This window comes from Octopus bimaculoides, chromosome 10, assembly GCF_046866305.1.
Source record: "Octopus bimaculoides isolate indiv1 chromosome 10, ASM4686630v1, whole genome shotgun sequence".
NCBI classification, from domain to species: Eukaryota; Metazoa; Mollusca; class Cephalopoda; order Octopoda; family Octopodidae; genus Octopus; species Octopus bimaculoides.
In genome coordinates this window covers 21,430,090-21,442,589 of record NC_142937.1, presented here as the reverse complement: position 1 = coordinate 21,442,589, position 12,500 = coordinate 21,430,090, and the positions used below count along the sequence as shown (strand labels likewise).

The window sequence follows — 12,500 nt, the reverse complement described above, 5'->3', positions numbered from 1 at the left end:
AGATACACAAACAGATAGAGAGGCAGACAGACCGACAGATGCTTTCATATTTTTGTTTTTGTTTTACCGGTTTCGGTTACGCTGGATAGCATTCATCGTGGGACACTTCAATCAACGTCTTCAGACAATCATATCAATCTCTTGGTTCAGTTTGGAATTAATCTACAATGCACCATTTACCGAATGGGTGCGTCACTTTTTGGCGTAAAATGATTCTAATCCACGCACATTTTTTACACTCAAAATATTCTAGATTCATAGTGTCTTTATTCAAGGAACTTCCGCACAGTTTCCGTCATCACAATTCCATTCACCAACTATTAGCCGGCCGAAGAATACAGTAAAAAATATTTTTGAAAGGTCCATGGGATCGAACACGGAACCAATTGTTCCTGAAAGGAAATGTTAACAAGACATTAGTGACTGCGTGTCTTTTGTCAATAATTTACATGATCTCTATTGAGTTTTCTTAATTGATTAATAGTTATGTTTTGGCTTGAGCTATTTTACTCTGCACTCTATCTTCTTAACGCAGAATGCATACTTGACAGATTTTCCATTTTAATTATTTTAAATTGTCGAATCGGGAAATAATTTTTAGACGGAAAATTTTATTCTCTCAACTCATTTTAATGTCTGGTAGTCACGTGCTACAATATACCACGATATAAAGGATCTATCGATTATGAAAGTTGTCCGGAGATATCAACGTAAATACGAAAGTTAGAGTCACTCCCAGCTACATATATCCATTTAAAATTTTAATCAATTTAAATTCCAGAGTTTCCTCCCTTGCCCCTCTTCACAAAAAGCATTCTTTATAATCATTGTTCTTCTAAATACAGGGTAATTTCAATTAATTATGCTTTATTTTTAAGGGAAGTTCATTACATTGAATGTGTTAGCCCGAAGTTCATTATATATTCTTCATGCTGAAAGCATCTTTTGAAAATATCTCATTGTTATTAAAATTGTAATGTGAAGGTGGATCAAAAGATGAATATGGAAGAACTGATAGGAAAACATTTGTGAGAAATCAGGTGTTTGTGAGAATGAGAACGGAGGAGAGGGCAAGTCAGTCTGTAGCAAACAAAGATAATTGAATTAATAGGGATTATAAGAGATGTAAAATGACGTCCCACCTTGCGATATTCCAGAGATAATTTAGTAATTTTCTTCATTCAGGTGTGGCTGTGTGGTAAGAAGTTTGCTTCCTATCGAAAGCGTTCCGTGTTCAGTCTCATTGCGTGGTACCTTGGGCTAATGCTTTCTACTAAAGACTTGTGAGTTGATTTGGTAGATTTAATGTGGAAAAAGCCAGTCTTGTATGTATGTATGTATGTATATATGCATGTATGTATATACACACACACACACACGCACGCACGCACACACACACACACACTCATATATATATATATATATATATATATATATATATATATATATATATATATACATATATACTAAAGATGTGTTAAAGGATTTCTTTGTCCTATCATTTAGATTATATATATACATACATACATACATATATATATATATATATATATATATATATATATATATATATATATATATATATATATATATATATATAGTTACATGCGCGTGTATCTTTGAGCTTGTTTTTTGCCCAACCCCACCCCCACTTCACAACTGGTGTCGGCGTGCTTACATCTCCGTAACTTAGCGGTTCGACAGAAGGTTCAAATAGAATAAGTACCACGTTTACAAAGAAAATAAGTACTGAGGGGTTGATTAGTTCGACTAAAATTCCTCAAAGTGCTGCCCCAGCATGGCCGTAGTCTAATGACCGAATCGACTAAAAGCGTAAAAGAACAAAAAAAGAAATATTGCATCAATAGACGATAGTCTTATCTGAGTTACGCCTGTTGCTTGGCCATTCATGACTGCTCGGTAAAGAAAAACATATGTCGCTTTTTAAAAGTTCGATGAACGCTATACATCTTCTGTGTTGAAAGAGAGAAAAATGTCTTTGAATATAAATTGAAAGATGTAAGGATTGTATTATATATTAGAACTTATTGCTGAGATGAGTGTGTGTGTGGAGATACTTCTATGATATTCTGATTGTATAGGAATATAATATAACTAATTTGATTTTTTTTGTTTAGTAAATGGTTAAAATTTAAGGATTGATCTTCGTTCTGGTTCGGAGTATAAATACTTAAAGGTTAACCTTTATTGCCCATTTGTGTAAATGGAATTTAGGAGGGTCGATTCAATTGAAAGAACAAGGAAGAATTTAAAGTAAAAGAAAGGGAAGAAGAAAGACTGAATGGAAGATGTTTGTAGATATGTGTGTGCATGAGTATCTGCATGTGAGTGTGTGTGAGTGTGTGTGTTTGTGTATAAATATAAATATATATAAATATATATCTAACATCTATCTATCTATCATTTATCTATCTGTCTATCGAGTCATCTCTCTCTCTCTCTCTCTCTATATATATATATATATATATATATATATATATATATATATATATACACAGAGAGAGAGAGAGAGAGAGAGAGAGAGAGAGAGAGAGAGTGAATGTATATATATATCCATTCTCACACTGGCACGCACAAAAATGTAAGTATGAATGTATTGATACACGAACACACACACATGCTAATATATGTCTAATATGCATGTATTATATATATATATATATATATATATATATATATATATATATATATATATATATATATATATATATATATATATATATACATATACAAACATATATAGTTATGTATACGCATGCGTAGACAGGTATAAATATGTACACATACATGCATACATACATACCTATACACACACACATCACACACATACATATATATATATGTATGTATATATCTCTATATTCATATATAGTTATACATGTGCATACGTATACATATACGTTTTTGTCTGTGCTTATGACGCATATTAGATACGTAGTACTGTGATTGTCAGTCATGTAGCCTGTCATTCTGTATAGTTGGTCGTATCCATTATGCTGACATTCTTCATCCTCCTTCTAATGTGTAAAGCTGCTGGGGCCATTTATGCATGCAGTCTGATTTCTGATATGAAGGGGAAATTTGTTAGGATATTTCAATTCTTATTTATTTTAATTTTCAGTTGTTGTTGAGTTCCATTCCTGTTTTCAGGATGTGTACCGCCTCGGTGACTTTCAGTCAGGTGGATGGGCAATTTTGTTTGTCTCCTTCCATATGGTTGATCAGCTCATTTCCATTTATGCTGGATATGTTGCTTGTCTAAGTTCAGAGCTTCTCAAAGCAGACGGCACTACATCCCTGGTATGGTGGTGCAGGGAGATGGAAGATTATCCGCGGATACTGAAAACAAAAGGTAATAGAAAGGTTATGAGTTCACTAGCACCATTTTTTTTAAAAGTCTTTGCTTTTATTTAAATATTGATTTCAAATTTTGGCACAATGCCAGCAAGTTCGCTTCTTATTTAAATATTAACATTTATACTTCTTTGCATCAAACATGATAAACTGCTTGTTAATTTGAATCAGAGCAAGCACAAAACGCAGAACAATGACTACGTCAAAATAACAATACACATGAAAATGTAAGTATACAAAACTGAATATATACTACCTCTAAATGTGAATTATAAACAATTAACTAACGAGGTTCATGTAGAAGAGCGAGATTTCAAGCGATAATATATTTATTCATTCTCAATATATTGTGAGAAATTCGAACGTAAATATCTGATATTTGTTCTTTTACGTCATCGGAGAACAACTCCACCCATTAGACGATGTGTGCTTGGAGCTCACGCGATTAACTAGCGCCACACTTTATGGGTAGTTCCATACAAGCAATAAAGGCACACATGGATGGTGTGCACATATATATATGTAAATATACATGCTTTAACGTGGTTGATTCGAGCCCTGGGTACCAATTCTTAGTCTCATTGTATACCCATGTGCGTAAATTCGCTCAGAGGCAGACAAATATATATATGGAGAGAGAGAGAGAGAGAATGAGAGAGAGAGAGAGAATGACAGAGAGAGAGACAGAGACAGATAGATAGATAAGTAGATAGATAGATAGAGAGAGAGAGAGAGAGAGAGAGAGAGAGAGGGAAGCAGACAGACAAACACATAGATAGACAGACAAACAGATAAATATATATATATATATATATATATATATATATATATATATATATATATATATATATATATATATATATATATATATACATATATATATATATATTTATATATATATATATATATATATATATATATATATATATATATATAGAGAGAGAGAGAGAGAGAGAGAGAGAGAGTGAGAGTGAGAGTGAGAGAGAGAGACAGGAAAACAGACAGACAGACAGATAGATGGATAGAGAGATAGATAGATAGATAATGTATGCACGAACACTCGCACATACCCGCACACACATACGCAATCACACTACCTCCGCACACTCCTACAAACATACACTTCCACACACATACTCCCACACACGAGCGCGCACATCATCACATCGCTGCGAGGCAGACAGGGACAGAGAGTATGTACTGGATGTATATACCGAGCAGCTAAATAGACAAAAACCTGTAGTACCAGTTCATTTAGGTTGGTTACTAATTTCCTGCAGCCATTTCTTGTGGTAGATCTAACCAGGAGCATTCTCTTACGTGACGATTTTGGCCGGGAATAATTATAAAGCGTATAAGGACGGGAAGATGTCTTCGTGATGAGTTTTCCGTTATTGGGAACTTATTTGATCGTGATATCTGAAAGGCTAGGACATCAGCTGTGAATATGTTTTTTTAAAAAAAGGGGGAGATTACTCGATTGATATGTACAGTGAATAGTTAGTTGTATCTTTTTTATTTTTGTCGTTACTTGTAAAAGTATATGTATGTACATGCGAGAGTGTGTGTATGTATGTGTGTGTGTGTGTTTGTGCGTATTGTATGGTGTGTGTTTGTGGCGGGTGGTTGTCTATGAATGCCTGTTTGGAAGTATAAATCTATCGATATATACATATGAGTGTGTGTGTGTGTGTGTGTGTGTGTGTGTGTGTGTGTGTGTGTGTGTGTGTGTGTGTGTGTGTGCACATATAAACACACACATGCAAATATATGTAGGGTATGTGTCAATGTATATGGATTACATCTATTCGCATATATATATATATATATATATATATATATATATATATATATATATATATATATGTGTGTGTGTGTGTGTGTGTGTATATATAGAGAGAGTGAGAGCGAGAGAGAGAACACTATGGAGGAAGAACTCACATGTGTCTGCCAAAAGAAAGAGAGAGAGAGAGGTAGATAGATAACTACATAGAAGTATAGATAAATAGATTGATAGATCGAGAGTGAGATAGATAAATACACACACACACAGACACACACACACAGACACACACACACACAGACACACACACACAAACACACACTCACATATATGCCAAAATGTAACCCATGTGAATCGTTGGCGATTTTCTTCCGCCGTCTCCATTTCTATTGGACTTTCCTCTGTTTCTGAAGAAGAGCGTTGCTCGAAACGTTAAATCATCTCTCTTTCCTTCCCTGAGCGCCCGATAATACTTTATTATATGTACCACGTCCTCACGTTGTAATGTTTCTTGCGTTTGTTCTTCTTCTTTTGAGAGATTTTTGTATATGTATATATACGTGTATATATATATATATATATATATATATATATATATATATATATATATATATATATATATATATATATATATATATATATATATATATATATATATATATATATATATATAGGCGCAGGAGTGTCTGTGTGTTAAGGAGCTTGCTTACCAACAACATGGTTCTGGGTTCGATTGCAATGCGTGGCACCTTGGGCAAAGTGTCTTCTACAATAGCCTCCGGCCAACCAAAGCCCGATGAGTGGATTTGGTAGACGGAAACTGAAAGAAGCCCGTCATCTGTATATATATATATATATATATATATATATATATATAAGTTTGTGTGTCTGTATTTGTACCCCCAATATCGCTTGACAACTGGTGATGGTGTGTTTACGTCCCCGTAACATAGTGGTTCGCTAAAAGAGACCGATGCAATAATAACTAGGGTTGCAAAGAATAAGTCCTGAGGTTGATTTGCTCGACTAAAAGGTTGTGCTCCAGCATGGTCGCAGTCAAGTGACTGAAACAAATAAAAGAATTAGAATATATATATATGTATGCATATAAGTATGTATGTATATATGTGTCTGTATGTATATATATATATATATATATATATATTTATACACACACACCACCTGTCCTCGTCTGTTGTTGTTTTTTCGTACATTCTCCCATATATACATACATACATGTATATATATAAATATATGTGTGTGTGTGTGTGTTTGTGTGTTTGTGTGTTTGTTTGTATGTACGTGTGTATGTATGTATGTATGTATGAATCTATTAATGTATGTACTCTGTATCGTCTGCTAACAACCACTACTATCTAATTAGTAAGCATGAGTATGCTATGAACACTGATCTGTGACTTATATTTGCAGGTAAACAAAGCGAAAATACCGAAAGTAATACGATGGCGGACCGGGGCGTGGGTTGGACGTCTTCGAATAAGCGTGAAGAAGTGAGTGTTTGATTTTAATCTTTAAGAAAGCAAAGCAAATAGGCTGGAATTAGGGAGTAACAAAAGATTTTTTTTCTTTTTACACGTCTTTGGTCACCTGTTCAATGAATGTAAGTCAGAGGCAGGATAATAACGTGTTACTGCTCAATGTGCTAGACATAACAGCCAAACATCTTTGAAATTATGTTCTAATCTTTTAAGAGGAGAATGACATCGATGCTTACAGATTTAGGAGCACTGCGCTTAGAAGACAAAAGTTTGAATGCTACAGCTGGAGTGGAAGTGACTCATCTGCATAGTATTGGCAAACCTTAAAAGCGACAAAGTGCGTATATCTCTCTCACAGTCGCTTCCGGACTGGTTTCGTTTCTTTTAGCTCAGAAGTATAGTGTATGTGTTTTTCTTAACACACGACGTCTATAAAGGAATCTGTCTCCAGGCAACAACTGTAGACTCATACTTTTCAACGATCTACATGCAGCAAGTATGCCGTATAGATAAGGATCTTAATCGAGAGTTGCTTCTGTTCGATAATTCGAAATCCATGCAGACTTCACGGCCTCATTGCAATCCCAAAGGTTTTGTTTCTTCTCTACGAGCCCTTCGTACACACAGACGCACCCCCCACCCCCACCCCCCACACACAATCAAATGTATATGTATGTATATATATAATTTGAAATTGTACCAAAAACAAAACAGAAACAAAAGAGAGACAGAGGTGAGGGACTACAAGAAAGGTGCATTGGTTGACGCTCAGGATAAATGGAAGAGGCTTCGACGTTTCAAGCCTACGCCCTTCTACAGAAAGGAATGGCATATATATATATATATATATATATATATATATATATATATGTGAGTGTGTGTGTGTGTGTGTGTGTGTGTGTGTGCGTTTTTTTGTGCGTATATATATATATATATATATATATATATATATATAATATATATATATATATATATATATATATATATATATATATATATATATATATATAATATAATATAATATAATATAATGTAATATATATATAATATAGTATATATATATATATATATATATATATATATATGTGTGTGTCTGTGTATGTATATATGTATGTATGTATATGTGTGTATGAGTATGTGACTGTGTTTGGTCCTTAGAACAGCTTGTCGTCTGAATTGGGGTTTTTACGTTCACGCACCCTAGCGGTTTGGCAAAATAATCTGATAGATTAATTACCTCGCTTAAAAATCAAAAATAAGTACTGTGGTCGATTCGTTCGATTAAAATTATTCAAGCTGGTGCTCCAGCATGGCCGCAGTCTAATGACTAAAAAAGTATGAGATGAAATTATAAAAAGAATGATATTAGACTGACCGTGGTCACGTTGCATAAGGAGTGACTATAGTGAGTAGCACTGACAAGTCGCAAACAGCGTGAAAGGCGTAACTGTCGAACTCGCGGTGGAATCCGGGACGACTTTGTTTCGTTCAACTATGATGGTAAACCGCAGCATCCTCTGACTTTGCAACAATATGCATACATTAAGTATGTCATATATATGGTCCAAAATTGCACCAAAATAAAATTAAAAAAGAGTATAGAGACAGGTGAAGGGACAATAAGCAAGACGTATTAGTTTGATTCTGAGGAAAAAAGGAAGAGTTTGACGTTTTTGAACCTACGCTCTTCTACAAAAAGGAACGAAGAAAGAAAACAATGGAGAGAAGAAAACGGAGAGAGAAAAAGCGTGTCTGATTTAGCAGTTTCACAGGTCATAGGTGTGTGCTCGTGTGTGCGTGCGTCTGTGTGTGTGTGTGTGAGAGTGGGTGTGTAAAAGGCAAATGGGTCTAGAGAAATACCTCAAAGTGGCTCTTGACATCTATACGAGCAACATAGGCAAACATGTGTGTATCAACTACCATACAACATAAGCGCAGGATTTATTATACATTGTCTCTGTTTCTAGAGTGGGTGTCATAATCACCAACTGACAATTGAGGCAAGCTTCATATGACAAGGGGAAATAATCTTTAGTGATATGTCATTAAAAAAAAAAATGGATAAATTTATTGCATGAATATAAGAGGAATGTCTTACGTACACGTTTCTACCACATTAGGCATCATCTAACTATTGCTTTCCTCGGACTATATATATATATGTGTGTGTGTGTGTGTGTGTGTGTGTGTGTGTGTATGATATGTATATGAAAGGCGCAGTCGTGGCTGTATGGTAAGAAGCTTGCTTCCCAGTCATATGGTTCCGGTTTCCGCGTGAGACCCTGGACAAGTGTCTTCTACTATAGCCTCGGGCCGACCAAAGTCTTGTCAATGGATCTGATATACGGAAACTAGAAGCACGTCATGTGTGTATGTGCACACACACACACACACACACACACACACATACATATATATATATATATATATATATATATATATATATATATATATATATATATTTATATATATATATAAATATATATATATATATGTATACACACGTATGTATGTATATGTGCGTGTTTTGTGCTTGTGTTTGCCCACTTAACTTAGGGTTCCCAAAAGAGACCGATAGATTAAGTACCAGGCTTTAAAAAATAAGTCCTGGGATCGATTTTTTCCACTAAAACCCTTCAAGGTGGTGCTCCATTCTGGAGCGCCTTTACTAGACCTAATCTTCGTAAGCCTAATACTTATTCTATCGGTTTCTGTTGCATGGGTTGTCAAGCGATTTGGTGGGAGGGGAAACACAAACCCACAAACATGTACAGGCTATTGTACAAGACACTTGCTCAAGGTGCCACGCAGTGGGACTGAACCCAGAATCATGTGGTTGGTAAGCAAGCCATTTTATTTCATAAATATTTGCCATAAGGTCATTACAAAGAGGGGACGACAAGGACAGACAAACATAAAAGGGGTGAAGTAGCTGTATCAATTAATAATTTGATTATATTTACAATGTTCACTAAAGCATTGCTCATTACAGATGCAATTTGTAATGGCTTTCCTGAAGGATAGGCATCCGACCACCAACCACACAGCCACTCCTGCGCCTATATCAGTTCTAAGTACACTACCTGATATATATATATATATATATATATATATATATATATCTTTTACTCTTTTACTTGTTTGAGTCATTTGACTGCGGCCATGCTGGAGCACCGCCTTTAGTCGAGCAAATCGACCCCCAGGACTTATTCTTTGGAAGCCTAGTACTTATTCTATCGGTCTCTTTTGCCGAACCGCTAAGTTACGGGGACGTAAACACACCACCATCGGTCGTCAAGCGTTGGTGGGAGGACAAACACAGACACAAACACACACATATATACATATATATATGTACGATGGGCTTCTTTCAGTTTCCGTCTACCAAATCCACTCACAAGGCTTTGGTCGGCCCGAGGCTATAGTAGAAGACACTTGCCCAAGGTGCCACGCAGTGGGAATGAACCCGGAACCAAGTGGTTGGTAAGCAAGCTACTTACCACACAGCCACTCCTGCGTCTATATATATATATATAAGATTGAATAGTCTACTTAGAACTAAATTAATCGATGCACCCCTATTTTTTAAAAGTGGGTACGTGATAATTTAATGGGGCTCTCTCTGGTATTTGCTTCAGGTCGAGAAAATCTTCTCATTATCGCATTTTATTAGGAATATTAATCACCTTCCTCATTACGTTTGAAGGCTTTTAGTCCAACTCATTACTTTCTCTTTCTCTCTTTTTGTTTTCTTTAAGACCTTGGAGAAGCAACCTATGATAAAAAGCGTTCTTGCCGTGACCATCGTTGTCTATTTTCATTTTCTCACGCCCAGTATATTGACAACTGTATTTATTATCCGATTTGACTTGTCATTTAAAATGTGATTTAGTGAGTAGAATGCTTCGACAGCTCTTTGTGTGTGTGTGTGTGTGTGTGTGCGTGCGTGCGTGTGTGTGCATATACGTGTGTATATATATACATATATATATACGAGCGCATGAGGTTACCTCTACACGCTCGTTCAACGTGCGAGAGAGAGCGAGAGAGAGAGCAAGAGAGAGAGGTGGAGAGAAAGAATAGAAGACAGAGGAGCACACAGATTCGAGGGGAGATCGACAGACAGACAGATTCGGCGAGAGACCGCGCGGGAGAGAGAGGGAGAGAGAGAGAGAGAGAGAGGGGGGACGATAAATACACAAAGGGAGTACCAGTGACTCTCTCTGTCTATCTCCCTTTATCTATCTATCTATCTATCTATCTATCTATCTATCTATCTAACTATCTATCTATCTATCTATCTATCTAACTATCTATCTTTCTCCCCCTCTCTCTATATCTGTGTCTCTCCCTTTCTGCCTATCTCCCCTTCACTGTCTCTCTCTTTCTCTCCCTCTTTATATCTATATATTTTCCTCTTCTCTCTCTCTCTGTATCTCTGTCTCTCCCTCTCTGTCTATCTTCCCTTCTCTCTCCCCATCTTTCTCTCCCTTTATGTATCTCTCTATCTCCCACCCTCTCTCTCTCTCTGTATCTGTGTCTCTCCCTTTCTGTCTATCTCCCCCTCTCTTTACCCATCTCTCTCTCTCTCTCTCTCCCTCCCTCGCTCTAGCAGGTTGAACGAGCGTGTAGAGGTAACCTCGTGATACTGTAGCCGCTGTGAGTCTTGTTGTTGTTGTTGTTGCTGTTGTTGTGTCTGTTTTTCTACTTTTGGTTTTCTTTTCTTTTTCTTTAATCCAGTTTCGGCTGCAGGTGGGTGAGGTTATTAAGTACTTTTGGTCAGGTGTTTCATTCAGTGATAAATAATGCAAAACAAAACGAAAATAGCAAACCAATAAAGGAAATACACACACACACACACACACACACTAACACACACACTAACACACACACACACACACACACACACTAACACACACACACACACACGCACACACACACGCACACACACACACTAACACACACACACTAACACACACACACACACACTAACACACACACATACTAACAAACACACACACAAACACAAGAAAAAGAAAAGTCCGAAAAACAAAACAGGTATCTCTTTATCTTTAGAGCTAGTGACCACGAGGACAAGAAACCTGGTCGATGTTGTTGTTCTGCTTGTTATAGTGCTTGCTTTCGCTTTTTATCTGCTGTTATTGTTTTTTTTCTTTTCTTCTTAAGAAAAAAGATAAATTAACAAATAAAAAATAATTTGAAGAAAACAAAAAAAAAGAATCTTCTCCCCCCCCCCACCAAAAAAAACCTTTCTGCCATTTAAACAGTGTTTCCCATCATTGGCCAGTGCATGGGTGTGTTTGTGTGGGTGAGGTGGTGGTGGGGTTATTTACATATTTTTGTTTTTCTTTCGCACCACCACAGCCACCCACCAACAACGCCACTTTTTCTTCAATCCCACTACCATCACCACCACTGCCACCTCAATAATCTCTATCATCATCAGTTTCTCCCTCTCTTTCTCTCTCCCTCTCTCCCTTTCTATATACTTCTGCCTCATTCCTCACCTCATGCTTTTGCACATCTCATTCTCCTTCACCACCACCAGCAAGAGAACTTCTCCATGGATGTTCAGTCCTTTAGACATAGTACCAAGTTTTCCTCAAATTAACTCAGTACCATCTTTAATATAAAACAAGAGTTCTCAACCATTTTTTATACAAAAGGACCCCTTTGATTGCTATTCTATTGCGGTGAACCCCACCCCCAGCCATTCGATGCTTAAAAGCTAGTTTTATAGAGACTTTCAAAATTCCTATTTTTCACACATTAACTTATGAATGTTGAACTATGTTCAGGCGCAGGACTGGCTGGGTGGTAAA

General features: G+C 36.3%; 1 protein-coding gene across 6 annotated transcripts in view; it reads left to right on the top strand.

Moving 5' to 3' along the window:
• The first annotated feature begins 2,991 nt into the window (after positions 1–2,991).
• Positions 2,992–12,500, top strand: part of LOC128248867 (uncharacterized) — a 67,491-nt gene continuing 57,982 nt past the window's right edge. For 3 of the 6 annotated variants that reach the window (XR_016243278.1, XM_089358266.1, XM_089358267.1), the window contains exons 1-2: positions 2,992–3,373; positions 6,590–6,669. Coding sequence is in view for 3 of the 6 variants with exons in the window: in XM_089358266.1 (XP_089214392.1) it covers positions 3,235–3,373; positions 6,590–6,669 (219 nt within the window). In the remaining 3 variants the exon portion in view is untranslated. Of the gene's footprint in view, positions 3,374–3,546; positions 3,603–6,589; positions 6,670–10,415; positions 10,601–12,500 lie in introns of those variants that run through there. The other 3 variants (XR_016243279.1, XR_008264992.2, XM_089358265.1) reach the window with 2 other exon arrangements.